The 25,440-nt window shown below is 49.5% G+C and overlaps 1 protein-coding gene across 25 annotated transcripts in view; it reads left to right on the forward strand.

Annotated features, from left to right (window-relative positions):
- The window catches only part of AOPE (aminopeptidase O (putative)), a 386,190-nt gene that overhangs the window by 201,910 nt on the left and 158,840 nt on the right, over positions 1 to 25,440 (forward strand). For 23 of the 25 annotated variants that reach the window (XR_011612942.1, XR_011612948.1, XR_011612943.1 and 20 more), the window contains one exon: positions 885 to 991. The exons of the other annotated variants lie outside the window; for them this stretch is intronic. Coding sequence is in view for 16 of the 23 variants with exons in the window: in XM_071078740.1 (XP_070934841.1) it covers positions 885 to 991 (107 nt within the window). In the remaining 7 variants the exon portion in view is untranslated. The remainder of the gene's footprint in view (positions 1 to 884; positions 992 to 25,440) is intronic. 25 annotated transcript variants of the gene reach the window in all.

The following is a 25,440-nucleotide window of genomic DNA, read 5'->3' on the forward strand; positions in this document are numbered from 1 at the left end:
CGACTCCTGCCTCCCTGAGCACCAGCGCTGCCACCACCCCCTCCTCAGGAAGCCCTGGTGGGCAAGGGGGCATCTGGGTTCCCCCGTCACCTCTCCCGTTACCCGCTCTCTGATGTTAGTTTTCCTGCCATCTCTCCCTCCCCTGGCTGCTCCCCGAGGCCCTGTCTGTATTGTCGCCAGGGCCTGGCAGAGACTCAGTAGATATCTGTTGAAGCAATTATCAGGAACGTTTGATTTCCAGAAACACTCGTGGATAGACGTCTTCCGTCCCTAGTGGGTGCTCTGCTGCCCGCCCTCCCTCACAGAGGTCCGGGCCGTGTGGCCCAGTGAGCACACCATGGGACGGCAGTGGGTTCTGGCTCAGTAGGGCAGTGTGACGGCCTCCCCTCCCCCAGAGTCAGTCCAGGCAGCACTTGTAGTTATGTGCACGCAGAACCATCTGGGTTGCATTAGCAGGCCCCGCTGGAAACAGTCCTTAACAAAATTGAGGGCTGGGGAACGTCGGAGGGGAACGGTGGGGCCTTCCCTCCTGTGCAGAAAGACAAAGCGGGAAAAGAGGACAGATCCAAGTGGAAATGGCCGCAAGGGAAGCCCACGCTGTCCAGACCAGGTGTGTGTTGGTGGGATGGGCGGGTTCCCGAACCAGGCAACCGCCGCCGAACAGCAGGCCCGGCTCCACTGCCAGCAGCACAAGCGAGCGTGCGCGGTTGGTTGGTTGTTTTAGGCACTAAGAGGCTCCGGTGGCCTTTAGGGTTCTGATGGAAGCAAGGTGAGAGCGCGGGGCAGGCTATGTTGTCCCCCATTGAAACCAAGCAAGCCATTTCACCAGCACCACAACAGTGACGGTGTTTTGTGCATGTGTGTCTGTGTCTGTGTCTGAGCAGCTGGCCCCCCACGAGGCCCGGGAGCAGCAGGAACTGAGGGCCTGCCTGCGCTGGCGTCGCCTCCAGGATGAGATGCAGAGCTCCCCCGCGGAGATGCAGGTGTTAAGGTAAAACTGCGTTGTGATCTGCAGCCCTCTCGTTCCTTCTTTCCTTCCAGACATCTCCCTGCCACTGATGACATCTGCTGGGTTTCCTTTTTAAATTGAGCTGGGCGGGCTTCTCGTCCCCACAGATGGGACGGTTATGTTCTAAGTCTTTCAGGGTGTGTGTTTTGATTTGCCTTCCGACATTTTCCTGGTGACTGTTTAGGAAAAAACTAGCATGAGGCCATTTCCGGGGGTCAGATCCTTCGTTTGAAGTTCTAATAGTCACTTTATGTGGTGGCTGCGGACGTGGCGAGGGTTGGGGTTTGGCAGCCTGGCAGACGGTAACCCTGTAAAGCCAAAGGGGAAAAAAATCTTTAGGAAAATATTGATTCCTAAGTGTTTAGTGGTCACAGATGTGTGTGTCAATGGGCCCTTTTGTTTCCACCGTAGCCCGGCAGGAAGCCTCTGCTGCCCCCCGTGCAGGAGGATTCCATGGCCAGCTCCTGAGTTTTGTTTGTAGACTGTGGCTTGTGGCATGTGCAGGATTATTTCGTGCCATTTTTCCACGTGTGTCCCTCTCTGCTTCGCTCCTTTTCTTTGTAAAATGGTTATCTGAAACCTGGTGCTTAGGCTCCGGGAGCACTGCGGTTGCTGTGGCAACAGAAGCTTCCGTCCACCCCTCCTCTTGAATAGAGTCAGATGCTTGGAATCCGCCATCAAACAGGTGGGGAGGGATGGCCATCCAGGAACTGCTCCTCTCCTCGCCCCTTCTTTTTTTTTTTTTAAGATGGTGTCTCACTCTGTCACCGGGCTGGAGTGCAGTGGCGGATGTCTGCTCACTCCAACTCCTAAATTCAAGTGATTCTCCTGCCTCAGCTTCCCGAGTAGCTGGCATTACAGGCGCCCACCATCACGCTCAGCTATTTATTTATTTATTTATTTTTGTGTTTTTAGTAGAGACGAAGTTTCACTGTGTTGGCTGGGCTGGTCTTGAACTCCTGACCTCAGATGATCTGCCCACCTCGGCCTCCCAAAGTGCCGGGAGTACCTTCCCGGGCAGAAGCCTGCCTTGGACGGTTCTGCTTTTTGGTTTGTTTTTAAACGAACTCCCCCACTTCGCCTGTGACTGAAGCCTAACGCAAATGCACCCGTGGGAGAGAGCTGGCCGGGACTTCTGTGCAGCACTGCAGAACGTCGGGTGTGGCAAGCTGCACCCTTCCCACGGCAAAGTTCCCTGCGCTTGCACGCTAAGGCGGCCTCCCAGGTTGACTCATCCATTGTTTCGGAAAGGCAGATCTAGTGGAGGGAAGTGGAGCGGGCCAGGAGCCAGGAGACCTGTGTTCCCGCCTCAAAGCCACTGTTCCAGCATCTGTTCCCTCGGCCAGTGCTGACTGAGCCAGGCAGGACAGCTGCCCCTATGGCCACCGTGGACACGGCCCCTGCTCTCATGGAGCTTCCACTTAGCAGGGACATCGCTGCATGTACTGGCCGGTCACAGGTGGTGCGCGGCGCTGTGAGCGGACTGCTCGGTGATGTCCATACTGACTGGAGGGTGGCACATCAGGAGGTGGGGGGGTTTCTCTCTGAAAATGAGCTGCCTTGGACGTAGCCTGGCTGAGGCGGGAAAAGCCTTAGTGTGCCTTAGGGATAGAAAGAAGGGCAGTGTGGCTGGAAAGGGGACTGAGGGCAGGGGCAAGAGAGGCAGGCAGGAGCCAGGTCCCACGAGCCTTTCTCCAGGTTCTCGGAAGCTGCTCTGGGGCCTTCGGCAGGAAGGTGTGTGATCCGCTCAGTGTTTGTGCAGCGCAGCTGTGTGGAGAGCACCACAGGCAGCCGACGGAAAGCCAGCAGAACGGTTGCAGCCTCGCAGTAGTAGTCCATGCGAGAGGCCCTGGGGTGCCGGTGACAGATGCAAGACGCAGACCTATTTGAAATGTGTTTTGGCCATGGAACCAGCAGGCCTTGGTTGATTGAATGTGGAGAAGAGGAAAATGAATGTATCCAGAATGACTTTGAGGTTTTTTGAGTTGAACAGTTGGGTAGATGGTGATCCCATTTATGTGATGGTAAAGACATGGGGAGGAGCTTGGAAGGAAAGTGAAGTTTCCAGCTTTGCATGTGTTAAGTTTGTGATGACCAACAGATATTCAATAGGATGAACTTGGGAGACTGCAAGTCCGGAGCTCACTGGAGAGGCTGGAACATTGAGCCTGTAAAACCCCTTAAATCCTGAACACAGTGGAGTCCCCAGGGAGAGAGGAGAGTGAGAGAAGAGGTCACGGGGAAGAGGGGGAGCCAGCAGAGGAATCTAGGGAAACCGTTACGTGTTTCCCCAGAGAAAATCAGGGCTCCAGGGCCATGGAGGCCAGAAAAGAAGCTGAGGCAAGCAGGTGGGAGTGGCTGATGTTGGCAGCTGCCTGGGGGATGAAGGGGGTGAAGGAGAGAGAAGTGGGACGACATGGGTGGTGGAGAAGGAAGCCAGGCTGAAGTGGACAGGAAGCGGGGCTGGTGACTGTAGGCTCCGTGAGACGGGTTGTGCTGGCCCAGGAAGCAGAACTGGAAAGGCAGCAGAGGGACATGAGGGCCAGAGAGGTTTGCTTTCAGTTGGGCGCCCAGGAGCATGCTTACCGATGAGCCGCCTCACTGCGCAGATCCCTTCACCCTCAAAGGCTCGGGCCCTCCACCTGAGAGGTCATCTCCATTCTCCACGTCTCTAAGTCCCTTTGATCCCTTTGGTTCTGCATAACCGTAGTCCTTCAGTGGGGGGTAGAGGTATCATAATGAAGGTGAGTTTTGATGAACTGTGTTTCCAACTTGTAAGCAAGTTAGACCGCACCCTGGGAAGTCGGTTCACACACGAGGAGGGCCTCATCTCTGGCTTCCCTGGAGCCTGAGTCAGCCCAGCTTCTGATGGCCAAGATCTTTTCCTTTGTGTGTGGAGCTGGGAGAACAATCTAGTATTTTTAGACCTTTGTGCTAGACGGCTTTTTATGGCATTTGCTTTTCTTTGTCTTAGTGTTCAGAAATTTTGTTTGCCTAAATTTAGGCTAACCATGAATTGACTGCATTTGAAAGGCTTATTGCACATCAGTAAGGAAAATACTGTTATCAGATGCACTTACAATGAGGAGGAAATGTGTCCGAACCTGCCCTGAATTATATAGTCTAAGTCTCGTTCACTCCCATCCCCTAGAATTCTCCCTGAAATGGACTCAGAGAACCTGGAAATTATTGAAAGTAAAAGGAAGAACCAGACTTGTAAAAATTTGTTCTCAGATTTTGTTTTCAACGAGACCTTGGGAAAGAAGTCCCTTAAAAACAATCAGAGGTGCTATCTTGTTTTTTCTTCCAAGATGCCCCATGGTCTTGAAATGATGGACCAGAACAATGTAAAAGTCTGAGTTTATGTCTCAATAGGTTTCCACATGTTGGCGGACACAGTGGAAACTTCTCTTGAGATCTTTGCCACACTGTTCAACATGTCTGACCAGTCTCCTAAAAATGCTTTCTCCTTGAAGCACTTTCTCCTCCTGGCTTCTGTGTGTCTTACTCTCCTTGAGTTCCCTCTGCCCCTGTGGCCATTCCTTCCTCACCTCTCTTGCTGGCAGGTTAACAGTCTCCACTTCAATGGCCCAAGGCTCAGAAAGACTGAATAAGATGTCTAACCTCCTCTGGCTGATAAAGAAGAGAACAGGGATTTAAACCCAGGGACTGAAACTCTTCTGTTTCCCTATACCACATTCCTGTTTCAGGGAACTGAGAGAGCATTTAGTTGCATTTAAAACAAAACAAAACAAAACAAAACAAAACAAAACAAAACAGAAACCTGCAGGAATCTTGGGCTCTGGAAGGACATACAGGTCAGGGTGAAATGTATGCTTAGTCCAGGCGTCTTTTGTCTTTTCACACATGAAGCATGTGTCTTATTATTTTAAGAGATACTGAGAAAAAGGAAAACTCAACATTCTCTTGATTATAGATAGTGGAGCATTAACAAAGTGAGAAGAGAAAAACTAAAATTTTGTTTGGCAATGATTTATTAATTTCAGTAATTGATAAGAACAGCTTTCCATTTGTGCCTTCCATCCACCCACTGAGTCGCGGTCTCACCAAATGTTTCTGCTTTTCTTTTCTTTTCTTTCTTCTCTTTTTTTTCTTTTTTTTCTTGACACAGTCTTGCTCTGTTGCCCAGGCTGGTGTGCAGTGGCGTGATCTCTGCTCATTACAACCTCTGCCTTCTGGGTTCAAGGGATTCTCCTGCCTCAGCCTCCCAAGTAGCTGGGACTATAGGCAGGTGCCACCATGCCTGGCTCATTTTTATATTTTTGGTAGAGACGGGGTTTCACCATGTTGGCCAGGCTGGTCTCGAACTCCTGACCTCAGGTGATCCGCCCGCCTCGGCCTCCCACAGTGGTGGGATTACAGGCTGAGCCACTGTGTCCGGCCCAGATGTTTCTTAGATGGACTTTGTTGTGCTTCCTTTGCATCAGATGTGTCTGAGATTGACTTGCTGGTAAGTCATTCGTTACAGGTTTCTTGTGTTTTCCTGGCCTTCTCAGCCTTCATTGGCTGGAGAGCCTGTAATGTGGCTACAGACTTCTGAGGCAAGACGATCTGCTCAGTTTCGAAATGTCAGGGATCACATGCCACTTTTCATTTGTTAATTATTGAAGTTGTCTTTTCCACACATGAGACCCCGAGGACTCTCCCAGACTCTTCCTCTCCTCTCTGGCCCCGGACAGAACTCTTCCCCAGGCAGTCTGCTTTCAGTGTTCCTTTCTGCCCTGCCACTGCTCAGCTCTCTCCTGTCATCCGTCCCCTGCCTACAAGGTCCCCTCCTGACCTGTGCAGCGGTGGCGGCTCTAGCCGGAGATGCACGGGGCTTCTGAAAGGCCCGCCATGCCTCCTGTCTCCAGGGTGCAGCTGGATTCCGGCAGCTTCTGCCTAAGTGCTTTCAGTCAGCACACTGTGACAGGCCCCAGGGATGGAAGAGCTAAGGTGGCAGGGTCAGAAGAAATCTCTGTTGGTTTTTATCGTTTGTGATTTATTATGTCTTCCCTTTTTGTCTGGATTCATTGTTAAAGTCAAGCTCCTGCTGAGAAAAACATTAAAATGTATCGCTTTAAGGAGGTGCTGACAGGCAGGAGTCTGTGGAACTCTTAATCTTAGCTGCTGCCTCCACTTTGATACAATACTAGATAAATGCCAGCATCTTCCCCTAACCTTCCTCCTGAATGCCTCATCCCTTGATCGCAAAAACATCCCTTAATAACAGGGGAAAAACCCCAAGTATGGAACCCTATCCACAGCCAAATAAACCCTGCATGCCACAAGTGCTGTGAACTCGTGTGATGCTGAAGCACTGTACATTCCACTTAAACTAGGAAGCCTTTTTTCATTTTTATTTTTATTTTATTTTATTATTATTTTTTTTTTTTTGGAGACGGAGTCTCGCTCTGTCCCCCAGGCTGCGGTGCAGTGCAGTGGCGCGATCTCGGCTCACTGCAAGCTCCACCTCCCGGGTTCCCGCCATTCTCCTGCCTCAGCCCCCCGAGTAGCTGGGACTACAGGCGCCGCCACCTCGCCCGGCTAGTTTGTGTGTGTGTGTGTGTGTGTTTTTAATAGAGATAGGGTTTCACCCTGTTAGCCAGGATGGTCTCGATCTCCTGACCTCGATCTCCTGACCTCATGATCTCCCCGCCTGGGCCTCCAGAAGCGCTGGGATTACAGGCATGAGCCACCACGCCCGGCAGGAAGACGTTTTTTATTAAGTCTTCTGTGTGTAAGCCTTCTCCATATACTTGATGTTTTCACCTCTAAAATTTTGCTCAAAATTTTTATTTCTAATCCCCAAAGAACACAGCAGTCTTTTCCACCTGCATGTGGGGACACGTGTATTCGCAGGGACCCCAGCCTGCCTCGTGGGAAAGCTGTGTCCTCCTTGGAGCATCCCTGGGTGCAGTCGTATACTCGCTTCCAGCCCCCGGGTTCCCCTTCCTCTGCTGCTCCTCTCTCTCGAGATCGGAAGCCTCTAGCAGGGCCAAGAATAAATCCTTTTACTCTTCCTGGGCCAGCTCCCTTCTCCCAGGCCTTCAGTGTTTATTCCAGACCTTCCTGTTCCCCCTGCCTTCTCTTGCCTCCTGCTCTGCTGGGAAAATGGAGGCCGTCAGCCACGCTCTTCTTTTGATTCTGTAAACACAGCTACATCCGTATCTACCCCAACCTCTCAGTGCCCAAGTGACATCCTGTCTGCCTTGATGTGGCTAAAGATGAATTGCTAGTTTCAGGGTAGAGCTAGACTAGTGCCTGTGGCTTGATAGTTTCGTAGAATTGAACCCTCTGCCCCTGAGGAAGAAGGGGAAGGAGGAATGGAAAACGAGGCGCTCGTCACTTTGGACCGTGTCCTGTCAGGGGGGACAGTAGTTCTTTGGGGGCACCCACAGGCATGACGGTGGTGAGAGCCTAGAATAAGTGTCCAGTCACCTTTGTGTGTCACCGGAGCTTCTTTTTGATGGATTACCTGGTGGGGTCTTGTTGCCGACCAAGAAGGGCAGGCAGTCCTTTTTAATTCTCTTGATGAAAGCCAGCCATATCCTTCTATTTTAATATGGCATTCATACCTGAATTTAATTAGCTACATTTTTATTGATTCATACCATCTTATTTTTAAATTCAAAGCTTGCGGGCTTCGAGGAAGAGTCTGGTAAGGAGACAGGAAAATCTCAGTTTCATCTGCTTTGGTGGGGCAAGCTCCAAAAGGGAAATGTCCCGGGGCCCCTGCCCAGTGCACCAGCTACCTGGGGCCCTCCTCCACCAGGACCTGGCTCCGTTGCCACCCACGGCCCTCTGTCCTCAGCCCTCCCTCCTTTCCTCTCCCTCTCTCTGCTAACTATGCTCACACTTCTCCTATCTTTTTTTTTTGGAGACAGAGTCTAGCTCTGTTGCTCAGGCTGGAGTTCAGTGGCGCAACTTCGGCTCACTACAGCCTCTGCCTCCCGGGCTCAGGTGATCCTGTCGCCTCAGCCTCGCCAGTAGCTGGGACCACAGGGGCGAGCCACCGTGCCCGGCCTCTCCTATCCGTAATAATCTCTCCTTTAAACTGCTGCACACTCATCTAATTAGCCAAACACTTGTCTCCATTCCCACAGCTCTTAAAACTGCCAGTCCTGGAATCTGCTTTCTGCTCTCACCAGTGTAGGGAAACTGTTTTTTCCTTGGCGCATTGTACCCTGACAGTCACCAGATTCTGGAAGCAAATTTTATTTTTAATCTTATGAGACTTCTCTGCTTTGTTTGGTACTGTTGACAGCTCTTCTGGAAGTTTCTGTCACTGGCTTTTGTGGCAGTCCCTCGCCTGACTCTTCTTGCCCCTTTGTCATTCCTCCTCCATCTCCTTCAAGGTCTGCCCTTTGCCTACCCGCGTCTTCCGAGCTGGTCTTCCTCGGGCCTCCACACTCGGCTGCATGTCCTCCCAGACTGGTCTCCTCTGAACCCCCGTCTTAGGTGGGGTTCCCCAGGTGCAGACCCTGACACAAGGCATATGGGACAGACATTCACTAGGAATTGTTCCGATACGGTTTGGCTCTGTGTCCCTGCCCAAACCTCATGCTGAATTGTAATCCCCAGTGTTGGAGGTGGGGCCTGGTGGGAGGTAGTTTGTCATGGTTTAACACCATCCCCCTTGGTGCTGTGGTCACAATCACGCGTGAGTTCTCACAAGCTCTGGTTGTTTACAAGTGTGTGGCACCTTCCCCCACCAACTCTCTCCCTCCCGCCCCAGCCCTGTAAGATGTCCTGCTTCCCCTTTGCCTTCTGCCATAATTGTAAGATTCCTAAGGCCTCCCCAGGAGCTGAGCAGATGCCAGCATCATGCTTCCTGTACAACCTGCGGAACCGTGAGCCAGTTAAACCTCTTTTCTTTATAAAGTACCCAGTCTCAGGTATTTATGGCAATTCAGGAACAGACTAATATATATGTTCCCAGGAGGTGGAAAGGGAAGGAAAATGGAAGTGAGAAGAGGAGGCCAAGCCATGGTGCCGTGACATCAGGCCGGGTCACGCAGGGTTACTCTGCAGGAAGCATGGGTCACTCTCGGTTGTTCCCATCGGGCAGTGGACCCCCAGGGTGCATGTGCCCTGCACTCATCTCATTGGTTGGAGAACTGTACAGTCCCAGGTGCTTCCAGCCGCTTGTGTTCATGGGAAAGACAGGCTCAGGCAAGCCCAGGGCCACCCAAGGGCCATGCCAAGGGCTGCTGTGCACACAGGTGGGGTGTGGGCATGGCTGGCCATACCCCCTTTTAAGCCAAAGGCTCCCAAGTCTCCATTGGCAGCTGCACTCTCTCTAAAGACCAAGTGTGAATGCTTAACTCCCTGTTGACATCTCTCCTGATTACCCCGCAGGCATCTTGTACTGGTCATCCCCTCTACCTCGCTTCATTTGCTCCCCTCCCATAGTGCTGAACTGGTGGCACAGGTCCACCCACAGCAGGGTAAGAGCCTGGGAGCTCCAGTTCCTGCCTCTCCTTCACTCCTCCCCTGGGAGCCATTGCTAACAACTGCCAATTTCATCTCCTCAGGATTTCCTCAATTCAACCCCTCTTCTCCACCCCAATACCACCCCCTGTCTCTTCCCCACGTGCTTGTAGCAGTCCAGCAGCCCCGGAGTGCTTTCTACTTCTGGTCTTGCCCTTCCTTGCTGCCACCAGAGAGTTCTCCGTACAAGAACCTCATGGTTCTGCCACCTCCTTGCTAAAACTCTCCAAAAGCTTCCCCTCACCTGCAGGAAAATCTTCAAGCCCCTTGGTGTGGCATGCGAGTCCCTGCACATCACCTCTGTCCCCCGTCTCATCTCTTGTCGTTCTTTGCTTTACCCTCTCCCTCCGGGTAGCTCAGAGACCCCTACTGTGGTAGTCAGCTCAGGCTGCCATAATAAGTGACCAAAGGCCAGCACAGATTTATCTTCCCACAGTCTGGAGGCCAGGAGCCCCACATCAAGGTGTTGACAGATTTGGTTTCTTCTGAGCCCTCACTCCCTGGCTTGCAGTCACTGAGCAGAAAAAACAAACTGCTTTTCATCTGCTCTCACCCCACAGCCATCAACACAGAAGACTTCTGTGGCCAAATGTGTGGGAAGTTTCCCCACACACCAAGCAAGCAATCACTTCTGTAGTGGGCAGCAGCTGGGTGTCCCCTGGTTGAGTGTGATTCTGACACTGTCCAGAGCGTCAGATCCCGCAGGGTGAGGGCGCGTTCCCCCGACTGCCCTCCACCTCCCCCAGGTTGTCTACCCTGTGCTTTTGACCAACAGCTATAAATTGGGGTTCCCACGGCTGGTGCATTGGGATTTGCTAGAGCAGTTCCCGAAACCCAGGGAAACACTCACATTTACTCATTTATTATAAAGATACTACACGGGGTGCAGGTGGAGAGATGCGCAGGGTGAGGTATGAGGGAAGGGGCGTGAGGCTTCCCGGCCCTCCCAGATGTGCCCCCCCCGTGTTCAGCTGTCCAGAAGCTCTCACGACGCTGTCCTTTTGGGTTTTTATGGAGGCTTCGCTTTACAGACATGATTCATCAAACCACTGGCCTTTGCTGGTCAACTTGACCTTTACCCCCATCCCCTCCCTGGAGATTGGGGGCGGGGCTGCAAGTCCCAGCCGTCTAATGCTGCCTTGGTCTTTCTGGTGACAGCTCCTCCTGAGGCTACCTAGGGGCTGCCAGCCACCCATCCACTCCTTAGCATGCAAAGGCAAAATTGTGAAGATCCAGAGGATTTTAGGAATTATATGCTGGGAGATGAGGACAAAAACCAAATACACACTCCACAGTGTGACAGCCACCGTCTCGCTGTGTCCTCACGTGACCTTTTCTCTGCGTCTGCATGTCCCTTGTGTCCCTCTGTATGTCTTAATCTGCTCTTCCTAAGGGACACTAGTCACATTGGAATAGGCCCACCCTGACAGCCTCATTTTAATTTAACCACCCCTTGAAGCCCTCAACTGCCCTGTCTCCAAAGACAGTCATATTCTGAGGTACCAGGGGACATGGCTCCAACATATAAATTTGGGGGAACCCAATTCAGCCATAGCTCGTACCATCTGCCTGCTCTTTCTTACCTCCATGCCTTTTTAAAATGTTGTCTCTATTTAGAATATCCTTGCCTTGCTGCATAATTCCATATCATTATGACTCATCACTGTGACTCAGCACAGGCTGCATTGCCTTCCCAGAAAGTCTCAGACCTTTTCCTAACGTAAGCTGCCGTCCCTCCTCTGCACTCCTAGGCTCTCTTCTCTGTCCCTCTCTGTTCTGACTACATGATTTCATAATTCTCTTTATGTTTACCACATTAAATTGTCAAGATTTGATCATTTTCGCCCTATAAAAATAATTTCTGTTTTGAAACGGAGTCTCGCTCTGTCACCCAGTCTGGAGTGCAGTGGCGTGGTCTTAGCTCACTGCAACTTCTGCCTCCCTGGGTTCAAGCGATTCTCCTGCCTCAGCCTCCTGAATAGCTGGGACTACAGGCACCTGCCACCACACCCAGCTAATTTTTTGTATTTTTAGTGGAGATGGGGTTTCACCGTGTTAGCCAGGATGGTCTCGATTTCCCAACCTCGTGATCGGCCCACCTCGGCCTCCCAAAGTGCTGGGATCACAGGTGTGAGCCACCGCGCCCGGCCAAAAACAATTTCATGTGGTCCAACCTAATACATCTCTCTCTTCTGACCTGCAGACTTTCGTCCCTAGGGACCATGTCGTGTTTCTCAGTGCACCACAGTGCTTGGCACGGAGAGGGTGCCCCGTAAGTGCTGAAAAATGAATCTTGTAGACATGATCTCTGTCCCTGAGGTTCTTTATACATTATTTGGAGAGCCGAAATACTGGTCACAAGGTAGATAGGTAATCCTAGGCTACATCCACAGAGTTTAAGAACGGAGAGTTGGCTGTTGACAGGTTTAGTTAGAAAGGGCTACAGAGAGGATGTGAGGCGTGAGCTGGGATAGTAAGAAAGGATACCACTGAGATTGGTGAAGAGGCAGAGGGAGAGGAATTCAAGGAGCAAAGCCTGGTAGGCATAAAAAGGAATGGATTGTGGATGTGGACATTAACATGAGAATGGACTTGCTGGAGAGGACAGCCACAAAAAGAACCCGTGAGACTGAAGGTGGGCCAGGCAAGGCTAGACTGTCATGGAGCTCCTCAGATGCCAAATTCAAGAACTCGCATGTGATCCTCCGGGTAATGGTGAGGTATTTTAAGTTCCAAGAATGACATAATGCAAGTAGAGTTCTGGGAAGATTACCTAACGTTTGGGACGACGTGTGATCAAAGAGAAAGAGTCTAGAGAACAGAGCGTTTGGGATGACGTGTGATCAAAGAGAAAGAGTCTAGAGAACAGAGCGTTTGGGATGACAATGTGATCAAAGAGAAAGAGTCTAGAGAACAGAGCATTTGGGATGATGTGTGATCAAAGAGAGAGTCTGGAGAACAGAGCGTTTGGGACGACGTGTGATCAGAGAGTCTAGAGAATAGAGCGTTTGGGATGACGTGTGATCAGAGAGAAAGAGTCTAGAGAACAGCATTTGGGATGACGTGTGATCAAAGAGAAAGAGTCTAGAGGACAGAGCGTTTGGGATGACGTGTGATCAAAGAGAGTGGGATGACGTGTGTTCAAAGAGAAAGAGTCTAGAGGACAGAGCATTTGGGATGACGTGTGATCAAAGAGAAAGAGTCTAGAGGACAGAGCGTTTGGGATGACGTGTGGTCAAAGAGTCTAGAGAATAGAGTGTTTGGGATGACGTGTGATCACAGAGAAAGAGTCTAGAGAACAGCGTTTGGGATGACGTGTGATCAAAGAGAGTCTAGAGAACAGCGTTTGGGACGACGTGTGTTCAAAGAGAAAGAGTCTAGAGGACAGAGCGTTTGGGATGACGTGTGATCAAAGAGAAAGAGTCTAGAGGACAGAGCGTTTGGGATGACGTGTGATCAAAGAGAAAGAGTCTAGAGGACAGAGCGTTTGGGATGACGTGTGATCAAAGAGAAAGAGTCTAGAGGACAGAGCATTTGGGATGACGTGTGATCAAAGAGTCTAGAGAATAGAGTGTTTGGGATGACGTGTGATCAGAGAGAAAGAGTCTAGAGGACAGATGCAATCAGGTGGCTATGTGAGGTACAGAGGCATAAGTTCAGAAGACCTTGGTTGGCCTAAGGATCTGACTGAGTTATTCATTTGCAGGCATCAAAAACGGGCTATCAAAAAAAAAGAAGGCTTCTAGGCTGGGCGCGGTGGCTCACGCCTCTAATCCCAGCACTTTGGGAGGCTAAGGCGGCTGGATCATGAGGTCAGGAGGTCAAGACCAGCCTGGCCAATATGGTGAAACCCCCTCTCTACTAAAAATACAAAAATTAGCCGGGCATGGTGGCAGCCGCCTGTAATCCTACCTACTTGGTAGGCTGAGACAGGAGAATTGCTTGAACCCGGGAGGTGGAGGTTGCAGTGAGCTGAGATCATGCCACTCCGGCCTGGGTGACAGAGCGAGACTTCATGTCAAAAAAAAAAGAAGAAGCCTTCTAATAATACAGTGTAAAGCCATCCCCATTGTCTATAGGGATCGACCCATCCAAAGAGAGGTTAAATTCGGGGGTTCCCTGATGTTTGTAGGGTTTGAAAAGAGGGCAAGGCAGCAGCCCATGTTCCTCCTTGGCCAAGGTCTGCCTGATCCTGCCATGCTTTAGGGAGGCATCATCTGAGGATACGGGTTGGGTTCCACTCCAGAGCTCACCCGCCCTTGGTCTCAACCCAGGACGGCAGGACGGGGTTCTGAGAATAGCTGCCTGGATGAGTTCTGAGTCTGCTACAGGCTGAGAATTTCTAATCTGAAAATCTCAACAAACTTCCTGAGCACCAACGTGACCACTAATGGGAAATTTCATAATTTCATACCTGATCTCATGTGATGGTGGGTCCCGGTCAAAACTTTGTTTCATATACAAAATTATTTAAAATAATGTATAAAATTACCTTCAAGCGGCTGGGCACGGTGGCTCATGCCTGTAATCCCAGCACTTTGAGAGGCCTAGGCGGGCGGATCACGAGGTCAGGAGATCAAGACCATCCCGGCTAACCCGGTGAAACCCCATCTCTACTAAAAAAAAAAAACTAGCCGGGCGAGGTGGCGGCGCCCGTGGTCCCAGCTACTCGGGAGGCTGAGGCAGGAGAATGGCGTGAACCCGGGAGGCGGAGCTTGCAGTGAGTGGAGATCACGCCACTTTTGCACTCCAGCCTGGGGGACAGAGTGAGACTCCGTCTCAAAAACAAACAAAGAAAAACTACCTTCAGGCTGTGTGTATAACGTGTACTCAGTATCCTCGGGGCGCTGGTTCCAGGACTGCCCCCACCACAATCTCAGGATGCACAGTCAGCCTTGTGGGAAGGCTGGTCCTTTGTATCCGGTGGTTCCACATCCCTGGAGTATTATATTTTCAATCTGAGGCTGGTTGAATCTGCAGTTGATTGAATCCAAACATGGAGAACCTGAGGACTGGGAAGACCAACTATATATGAAACATAAATAAATTTGTATTTTGACTTGGGTGCCATCCCCAAGATATTTCATTTGTATGCAAATATTCCAAAATCCAGAAATATCGGAAGTCCGAAACACTTCTGGTTCCAAATATTTTGGATAAAGAATACTCAACCTTTACACACATTTGCTGTGTGACCTTGAGAGAGTTACTCAACCACACTTAGCTTTAGTCCCCTTAGCTGTAAAACAGGGATGATAACACAATAGTTTCTACCTTGTAGGTGGACGTGAGGAATAAATGCAGTGAATACATGCAAACCATTTAGAACACGTGTGTTAAGGTGAATCACAGGGAATTGCTGTTTTGGTGGATCTAAAATGAATATTTTCAGGGCCAGGCGCGGTGGCTCATGCCTGTAATCCCAGCACTTTGGGAGGCCGAGGCCGGCAGATCACTTGAGGTCAGGAGTTCGAGATCAGCCTGGTCAACATGGTGAGACTCCATCTCCACTAAATACACAAATTAGCCAGTCGTGGTGGCATGCCTATAATCCTAGCTACTCAGAAGGCTGAGGCATGAGAATTTCTTGAACCTGAGAGGCAGAGGTTGAAGTGAGCTAAGACTGCAGTCCAGCCTGGGCAGCAAAGTGAGACTCCATCTCAAAAAATAGAATAGAATAGAATAGAATAGGGCAACTTCCTACAGTTCAGGTAAATACTTAACACATGTTTGATGCTGTCATCTGTGTCCTCCGGCACTTGGAAGAGGTTTGTCAAGTGGCAGAGGGCACAAGGACGCAGCCCCCACAGCCAGCCCCACTGCCCCTCCTGGCTTGTTCTGATTTCCTCAGCCTGGCTCGTCCCCTCATGTCCGCAAGGCTCTGGGGCTGGGCCACCCCTATCCCTGCTGCCGCCCGTCCCTGGGGACCACACAAGGCATCTGCTCCTGTCTGTTTACCAACCAGAACATGGAAACACCTCCCTCCCCTCGTGACAAACGTAATTGGGTGGAATGTTCAAAAAGTTAATTTTACTAATTAAGAGAATGTTAAAAAAAAAAAACAAAAAACAGTGCAAGAGTGCCTGGTCACACACGTAGAACATAGGCTTAAAAGGAAAAAGCCTGACAGTTCAACAGAGATGCTCAAGGCCGGGCGCGGTGGCTCACGCCTGTAATCCCAGCACTTTGGGAGGCCGAGACCGGCGGATCACGAGGTCAGGAGATCGAGACCATCCTGGCTAACACGGTGAAACCCCGTCTCTACTAAAAAATACAAAAAACTAGCCGGGCGAGGTGGCGGGCGCCTATAGTCCCAGCTACTCGGGAGGCTGAGGCAGGAGAATGGCGTGAACCCGGGAGGCGGAGCTTGCAGTGAGCTGAGATCCGGCCACTGCACTCCAGCCTGGGTGACAGAGCGAGACTCCGTCTCAAAAAAAAAAAAAAAAAAAAAAAAAACAGAGATGCTAGAGGTAAGAACTGAACGGGCAGCACTTCTAACACTTCCCTTCTGGAACCTACATCTAGTCCAGCCCCTCTGAAGGGCGACCCTCGTGTGCCTGCTGACTTGTCTGTGTAAAGCTCCTCTGGCCTCTGTTCGTAATCTCACCACAGTCCGGAGCAGAAGAAAGTTCTTGCCTTTATGGCCTTCGAGAGTTCCTACCTGACCGTCGGCCTGCGCCTCTCCTGAGGTCTCCACTGTGTGTCCCTCTATCCCTCAGGCACGTGGGATCCCCCACCCACTCCTCTGTCTGGTTGTTTTGTTTGAACCACATGCACTAACAAGCGAGCTGTGAAGAGTGTTTCTACCTGTTCCTGATGGGAGGATGCTTTACCTATGCCAGCATTTTCTGAAAACCTTTAGAGGTCTCAGCTAGCCAGACACGGACCCTGCCCTTTCCTGTTTCAAAGGCCAACTCTACCCGCCTGAGCTGCCCACTCAGTTTGTTTCCTGTTAGAGGGACACCCTCAGCTCTCAGCTCTTTTAAACAGCAAAGATGACAGGCATGTCCTGAATAATTGAACTCAAATAACCTTTCCTCTTTGTTTTTCCAGACCATTCCCTGGTTAGTCAGACTCAGGTCTTTCCAAGGGGGAGAGAATTCTCCATAGACCCCTAATTACATATTTACAGTACTTGGTGTTTCATTTTTGCAATAACATTTAGTAGGGTCTTTTTTTTGTTATAGAAAAACATGAAAAAGCAAGGCATTTCATAATCACCAGTTAGTTAACTTTGGTTAATTTTTTTTTTTTTCAAAAATTAAAGCACGTAGTAAGAAAATTCAAACAGTTTAGAAAAGTATAAAATTCCATTTACTACCTCTGTAGTCACTTACCCAAAGATAATTACTGCTACTGTTTTCTTGTGAATCGGGAAAGTAAATTTTGTAAGTGTACGTGCATACTTCCATACTGCTGCTCTGTGTAGCACTGATTCATTCTAATGCTATTTGACTATGAAATATTTCCTACAAAATTATTGATGTACATATGCCAATCCATAATAATCCACTCTTACTTTGCCCATCGTAAGGATATCTTCTGCACTCAGCCAATCGGAAGAGTCACTATGTACATTACACGCTCAGCTAATGAGCGTTAGTTGCCCATTCAGAGACACTCTCCTCCAGTGAGCGCTTTCTCCTGTAATGCCAAACTGACTTTGTTCCAGAGTATTTGCTTGCTTCCTGTGCCCCTTTTCCTACCATTTAGTTTGTGTTTTGGCCAACAGTCTTGATCTAGAATGGATGACAAAACTGTACAGGTATTCTGCTGGACCTGCCGCAAAGACGTGAAAGCAGAACGTCCTGCTAGATGGTACAATTCCGCTTTACAGGAGTTCTTGCCCCTTTCAAGTCAATAGTTGAGGACAGAAGGAATAAGGAACAGGGACTGTACTGTTCAATATTGTACTGGAGGTTAGAGCCGGGGTGCTTAGGCACAAAAGTGAACTACAAGGCATCCAGATTGGAAAGGAAGAAGTAAAACTGTCTCTATTTGTAGACATGATCTTATGTGGAGTAAATCCTAACTAATCCTCCAAAAAATAATTAGAGCTAATAAACACGTTCAGTAAAGTTGTGAGATATAGGATCAACATACAAAAGTTAGCTGTATTTCTATACACTAAGAATAATCTGAAAATTAAATTAAGAAAAATTCATTTACATCACTTGAACCTGGGAGGCGGAAGTTGCAGTGAGCCGGGGTCATGCCATTGCACTCCAGCCTGAGGGACACAGTAAGACTCTGTCTCAAAAAAAAACAAAAAATCCTTTACAGTAGCATCAAAGATAATAACATATTGATTCAAAATGGATCAAATACCCGAATATAAAAGCTAAAATTATAAAATGAGTAGAAAAAATGTAGACGTAAATCTTCATGATCTTGGATTAGGCAATAGTTTCTTACATGCTGGACACTGAAAGCGTAAGCAACCAAAGGGAAAAAGAATCAGTAGATTGGACGGCATCAAAATTAAAAACTTTTGTGTGACAGACAACCCCATCAAGAAAATAAAAAGACAACCTACAGAATGGGAGGTAATATTTGCAAATCATATATCTGATAAGGGACTTGTATTCAGAATACATAAAGAACTCTTACAACTCAGGCCGGGCGCGGTGGCTCAAGCCTGTAATCCCAGCACTTTGGGAGGCCGAGACGGGCGGATCACGAGGTCAGGAGATCGAGACCATCCTGGATAACACGGTGAAACCCCGTCTCTACTAAAAAATACAAAAACCTAGCCGGGCGAGGTGGCAGCGCCTGTAGTCCCAGCTACTCGGGAGGCTGAGGCAGGAGAATGGCGTGAACCCGGGAGGCGGAGCTTGCAGTGAGCTGAGATCCGGCCACTGCACTCCAGCCTGGGCGACAGAGCGAGACTCCGTCTCAAAAAAAAAAAAAAAAAAAAAAAAAAAAAAAAAAAAAAAAGTTTGTTAACCATTGGGCGTCATCATGGTCATTTCTAGCGTTCTGCTTTCGCGACCAGTGCTGTGGTGAGTGGTCTCACACTTACTGTTAGAGGCACTGTGTGTGAAGCAGGAGGCCCAAAGAGCACACTGTTGCCGGAAGACTGAGAAGAGCTCCTCCCAAGGACTCGGCCTCTTGTGCATCCTGGTATGTGCCGGGCTGGAAACCAGGCAAGCCCTCCACCGCTGCCGCCGCCGCCCCCGTGCCTAGGGCCGTGCTGTCCTCCACTGAGGAGGGAAAAGTCCTTCTCAGGCTCCCACGGGCCATCTGCTCCTCGCTGAGTCGTCGGATGAGGCGATCCTCCCCATTACCTCAGCACACAGCACTGCACATGCTGCTGGTGTTCAGAACGGGCTTCGAGCCTCCTCTTGTAAAATGAAGCCGATGTTTGTCTCATTTGCCTCTTTCCGGAAGAAGTCGTGATTTTTTTTTTTTTATGCAATACAGAAAAAGTTTTCCATTTTTATTCTTTCTGCTTTTGCTTCCAGTAATTTTCAGGTTCTCTATATTCCTGTGTTCTGAATGTGTGTGGCAGAGCAGCAGCCTGAGTTACAGCTGAGTCACTGTGGTCACCTTAACCCTGATCGATGGACCCAGCTGATGAGGAGACCGGTCTCAGCACATTGCACGAGTCTCCCCCGCCCCAAACAGAACCCTGTGAAAAGTACAGTCAAGCCTTGAACTGCTTGGATCCTGTACTCAAAGTTAGTTCTATCTCACAATGTATGTTTAATACAATTCAGTTAAGCTTCCTCTAAATAATTCATTTAATTTAGTTTTTTTAAAAAAATCAAAACCACACTTGATGCTGATTTAGCAAGGCCAAAGCTGTGTAGCAAACCTCTTGACTCCACTGAATGGATGAATAATGTTTTCCTTCACATGCTTTAACTTAAATATATTCTGGGCTATACAGTCTCTTAAAATTGTAGATATTAGAGTCAGAAAGGACCTTAAAAGCGATTTTGCGTAACCGTCCCTGTGCCTGACAGATGGCCACTCAGCTTCTACCTGAGCCGTTCCAGGATCCAGGTCTCAGTGCACTGGCAAACAGCAGACTTCCTGTGGGAAGAGCCTGATCCTTAGAATGGTCCGTCTCAGGCTGGGCTGGCACCTGCCTCCTGTAACATCTGCGCGGTCCTCTTAGCTCTCACCTCCGGAGGTGCACAGAGTGCGCCTAGCTCCCACCAAACATTCCACGTATCTGAAGGTTCGTTCTTTTCCTGACCAATAGGCCACTGTTTGGGTGAATTTAGCGTATGTGCTGCGTGCCTCGGAGAACGTTCGCTTTCTTGGGGTTGCTCTCTTTGTTGACAGTGGTCTTCTCCAGACGTGAAGACTGAACTGAACACAGCCCGCTTTGAGGCTCCACCCATGATGCGTCGAGTGTAACTGTTACCGCACCCCCGGGTCTGGGTCATCCCGACAAGAAAGGACAAGGTCCATCCAGTCGGATTCACTCAGATATATACACCATGTTTCTTTTCTGTTCTTCTTTTTTTTTTTTGTTTTTTGAGACGGAGTCTCACTCTGTCGCCCAGGCTGGAGTGCAGTGGTGCAATCTCGGCTCACTGCAAGCTCCGCCTCCCGGGTTCACGCCATTCTCCTGCCTCAGCCTCCCGAGTAGCTGGGACCACAGGCGTCCGCCACCTCGCCCGGCTAATGTTTTTTTGTAATTTTAGTAGAGACGGGGTTTCACCGTGTTAGCAAGGACGGTCTCGATCTCCTAACCTCGTGATCCACCTGCCTCAGCCTCCCAAAGTGCTGGGATTACAGGCGTGAGCCACCGCGCCCGGCCTCTTGTTATTGTTTTAAGAGATGGGTCTCTCTCTGTTGCCCAGGCTAGAGTGCAGTGGTGCAATCAAAGTTCACTGCAGCCTCGAACTCCTGGGCTCAGTGATCCTCCCACCTCAGCCTCCTGAGTAGCTGGGACTACAGATGGGCACTACCACATCCTCGCTTTGTTGCCCAGGCTGGTCTCGAACTCCTGGCCTCAAGGGATCCTCCCGCCTTGGCCTCCCGAAATGCTGAGATTACAGGCTTGGGCCCCTGCACCCGGCCCCATATTTCATTTTTATATTCTGTGTGATACACATGGCAGTTCTACCCCTTCCAAGTGCCATGCATTTTTCCTCCCTAATAACATTATTTGAGTGCTTTCAATATGCCCAACACTGTCCTAGGCATTCTACATACATTATCTCATTGGATCCCAAAATGGCCTTGTGAGAGAAGTGCTGGTACCATGTGCCGTTGTCCTCCCCACTTGATAGAGGAGGAAGCAGGAGCATGGAGATAGTAAAACGTTGGCCTTGTCTGCACAGCAGGTAAGCAGCAGCACTGGGGTGAAAGCCGAGGCACGTATGACCCCAGAGCCCAGCTCCTAACTGCTCCTCTCCACATCGCCTACCCCCGTGGGAGTCCCATGACATCTGCACTCCTCCTGTTGATCCAGCCCAGCCTACAGCAGTCACCTCCTGCCACGTGTTGACTTTACAGAAAATTAAATATACTAAATAGTTTTCATAGGCAAACAGTTAATTTTTAAAAAATTCTTTCTCTCTATTAGATATTTTCTTCTTATTCATTGGACCCTCAGTTCAGCCTGTGGTTGCTGTTCTTGACTGTGGATGCTGTCAGTCAACCAGGTAGACTCCCAGCTGTAGCTCACAGGCAAATCTGTTAAGCCAATAAATCACCATTCCTTGGGCACAGCCCTAAGGACCTCCGTCCAGGTTATAGCAAATAATTAATCAATGCCCTTGGAGTTCTGTTTTTTAGCCTTCTATAAAGCCATGAAACAACTACCATATGCTCACCGTTGCATGCTCGCCACCACATCCGTTCTACTAACTGCCTTACAGAAGTCAGGATCCCCCAGTGAATTTCTGGAATTGGCCCTCAGGATCCCATTCTAACTCCTGTAGTTCATCATTTTCTCTTTTAAGTGCTCACAAACTCTGGTCGATAAAGTCATCACAAATTTTGCGCCTCCCCCCATCTCTTATCTTTGCAGATCAGAATAGCTGTCTACCTCCTTCGGCTTCCTTCTCATTGTCTGTGTGAATTGATCCCCCCCCCGAGATCTGGGTTCACACATATCACAGGTGGACGCTTTCAGAGCTATAGCCTGTCCCTCACCTGGACTTGGAACGGGAACTCCTTTAAAGGGTGAAGGGGCCCTGTCTACCAGTACCAAGCAGCACTTCCCGCACAGCAGCGCTTGTTCTGCCACGAGTAGCTTGAAAATCATTCTCCTTGGCAGGAACGTTGAATCAAAATGGGAGTTGAGTCATTCTGTTCTTTCTGCCACCTCTTGGCACCTGGTCTTCCTTATCCTCCCAACTTCACCTCCAAAGCCCTTTTTTTTTGCCCTGGGCCTTCTCCACTAGCTCATCCTGAAGTTTTCCCTTCTTGGCAGTCACTTTACAGCCTCCCAGCTCTCTTTCTGTAGTGCGGGTTTTGCCGTTCTGCAGCGTCCTGCTCAACTATTGTCCGCGTTCTCTGAAAACCACTCCTAGCTCTCCGCTTTCCTCTGTCTCTTTTGAGGATGTGTCTAGATCATCGCTTGTTGTGTTGAGGGAGGCAATATAGCACTCAGACCATTGCATTGATGGGTTTCTTGTTTTTTCTCCATGTGGTGTTTTGCTTCTCAGAAAGGAATTTCTGATACATGGGCAGTCAAGACCTGAGGACGTTTTTGGTTTTGTGTTGATACTCATTGCTTTTCTGAGTTTCATCTTTGATTTTCCTACCCTGGTTATTAAAATGTGTGGAGTTTGTTTGCATTTTCCACAGCTCTGCAAACTAGAGAGTTTCTCCTTATCACCTTCATTGGCAGCTGACCTGGGACCCTGAGACTTCTGTCAGTCAGTCCCCACCACCAGGTCCTTCCAGTCTCAGGAGGACAGAATAAACCTCCTTTATGTTCCCGTGGCTCCTCAGAGGGGTCCTCCTTCTGTCTTAAATCATCTTAGCAATTGCCTTTTTCAACAGCAGAGGAACATCCTTCTGTGTCTGCTGCAGGCTGATGGTCCTACGGGGAAGCTCTTCCTGCTGGGTAGCTGTTAAATCCATTTTGAAAAGCATACAGACAGCCACATCTGCCAAATACCAGCGGCGTTGATACAATACAGATTTATTAGTTAAAGGTTTATTCACAACCTTTTGGTAGCATGGCAAATGCTAGTCAGTGGCAAGTGTTCATTATTCACAGTTTATAGATAGGAAAATTGTCACCGAAAACAAACAGTGAAGAGAGAATTTCTATGCTTTCATCATTCTGCCTTCACTTTTTACCCAGAGGTATTTTCGTGGTGTGGTGTAGACCAAGGGGATGAGTGTGTAAGGAACATGCCCAGACCTAGCTTAGTAGTATTTTTCGTGGCTCTTGAAATTTGTTGTTTCTTTTATTTGTTTTCTGATGGTGATGAGTCAGGGAGCAAGCTTAAAGACCAGCCCTTAAAGGGTTTGCATTCAGAATCAGTGATCTCACCAAGGGAGAGTATAGGCTACATTTGTGTGTAGTGTCTTTGAAACCTTTTCATTTTGGAATAGGTTTAGACTCCCAAGGAGTTACTATAGTAGTGGAGTGAGTTCCTGGGTCCCCCCGCCCGGCTCTCCCCCACGGCACCATGTCTTCATGTCTCTGCCTGTCAGAGGAAGGTTTAGTTGATGCTACTGGAGCCTCAGTCAGAACACAGAACACAGATAATAGCCACATTTACACTGAGCTGCTGAATGCCAGGAGGAGCTCTGGCTGAGTGCTCCGGTGCCACTCAGCCCTGGGAGCTGCCCCAGTGACTCTGACTGTCCTCTTTTCACAGATAAGGGAGCTGGGCGGCATGGGGCTCATGCTCAAGGTCATATGGCAGTGGAGAGACTTGGGTCCAAGCCCTCACCCAGTGTGTCCTGCTGCTTCCCCTGCGGGTCTCACCTGTGCATCTGGGGCTCACATGTACACTGTCAGGCCAGTCTCTACCCAAGGGTCAGATTTCACTTGCTTCATTGTTGCAGGGTGAGTGAGGCCCTGTTCTCAAAGCTGTCAAACCTGGTGGGGCAGCTGCAACTCGCAGAGACACTGAGATGTTGCAATGCTCATTAATTCCCTTCCGTCTCGTTTCTGGTGTGCTTAGTCCCTGGCTCAGGCCTGGCAGCAGAAAGTTTATAGGTGAAGACTCTGGTAACGCTCATGCTGACTGCCGGGAGCGTGAGAGGAAGAGAGTACTGCTGGGTGCCCGTCCGGGCGGGGGCAGAGCAGCGGGGGGGCGGGGGGGGTGTTCAGACCCAGCTGACATGCTAGAGAACTGTTCAGAGGCATTTTCCCAAATCCCACCCTTGGGGTTATGCTGCAGGATTGGACCTTTCTTCAGGAGGCCCGATTCCAAATCAAATCATTATATATCAAATATCACTGCCACCTGCCCGCTCTTTAAATATCCACATCGCCTCTGTGGTTGCGGTGGAAAAGGAAGGCGTGGGGACGGGAAAGGGCACGTCAATCTCAGTTGTTGCCTTTGGTGCCAGGTACAACAGAAACCAAGGGCATCTGAGCTCAGACGACCTTGGTAACTTGATCTCTCACATTCCATGTATTCCAGCCAAAGAAATAAACACCAGAGTGTAATGTCTAAGAGACACTGAACACTTTTGATTTATGGAATGCTTCCACAGGACCTGAGCCTCACTGCAGACTTCACAGGTGGGGTGAGCCGTTTGTCTGAGGTTCTCCAGTTAGTACTTGGCACAGCCAAGATGGGGACCTGGACCTTAGGGAGGCCCCAGAGTGTAGCAAGCACTTCAGCGTTCTGTGGACCTGGGTTCTTGCCGCGACTCTGCCACTAACCAGTTTTGTGGTCTTCTCTAGGACTCACTTTCTTTAGCTTTTAAATGGGTATAATCAGGATCTGGTCTCATCAGGATCTTATGAGGGAAGAGGGTGTGATGCATAATAAGAAGAGCTTGGCAGAGTACCTGGCACAGAGGATAGCTAGCTGTTAGCACTAGTCCAGTTAGAAACGAATCTGGCTACAGTTACCGCAGCAATAAAGCAATGGTTGACTTAAACAAATGGTAGTTATCTTTCATACACAATAAAAAGTCAGAAGGCAGGCAGCCCCAGGCTGGCCAGGAGCAGAACGATGCCATTAAAGGCTGTTTGGCTTCCTTCAGTCCATGCTGCTCTCCACAGAGTGCTGGTTTGCTGCCTCATGGTTGCCGTCCCAGCCCCATCCGCCATGCCTGTGGGGAAGAGGTGTGGTAGCAGTTACAGTTTCCCCCTTCGTAAGGAAAGCAAAAGCTTTCCCAGAACCCCAGCCCACACGCAGTCCCAGCAGGCATCTGCTTTTGTCTCTTTGGCCTGGACTAAGTGCCCTGGCTGTCCACAGCTGCAGGGCCACTTAGAAAATGAGCTAATGTAAATGACTAGTTAATGGGTGCAGCACACCAACAGGGCACACGTATGCCAAAGCTGCACGTTGTGCACATGTACCCTAGAACTTAAAGTATAATAATTAAAAAAAGAATTAAAAAAATAGAAAATGAGCATTAGCTTTTCAGATTCAGTCATACAAGTGGCAAGGAAGAAGGCAAATGAGAATGGGAGACCGATCACTTGGATTTGCCGCAGTCCTTCCTGCCTCACACTGTCACTTAAAAAATTTTTTTTCATTGGTCCTTAGGTGCATTGGGCCTAGTTCATCCTAGGCATGTGCTCGCGGCACATGAGCAGCTAGACTGTCTGCCTTTCCTGCTCACAAGTGTGTGCTGTACGTGCATCTCTTCAGTTTTTAAATGAAGCGTAACATAATGCATTAAAGTGCACAAGTCTTTGCTAGATGCCTCAAAGGATTTTTATGATTTATCCCCATGAAAGTACATTCAGATCAATCTATAGAATGTTCCCAGCATCTCAGAAACCTTCCCATTTCTCTGCTCTCTGTCAGTACTCTCTCCCAAGGTGA

Source organism: Macaca nemestrina, chromosome 14 (assembly GCF_043159975.1).
Source record: "Macaca nemestrina isolate mMacNem1 chromosome 14, mMacNem.hap1, whole genome shotgun sequence".
Taxonomy (NCBI): Eukaryota; Metazoa; Chordata; class Mammalia; order Primates; family Cercopithecidae; genus Macaca; species Macaca nemestrina.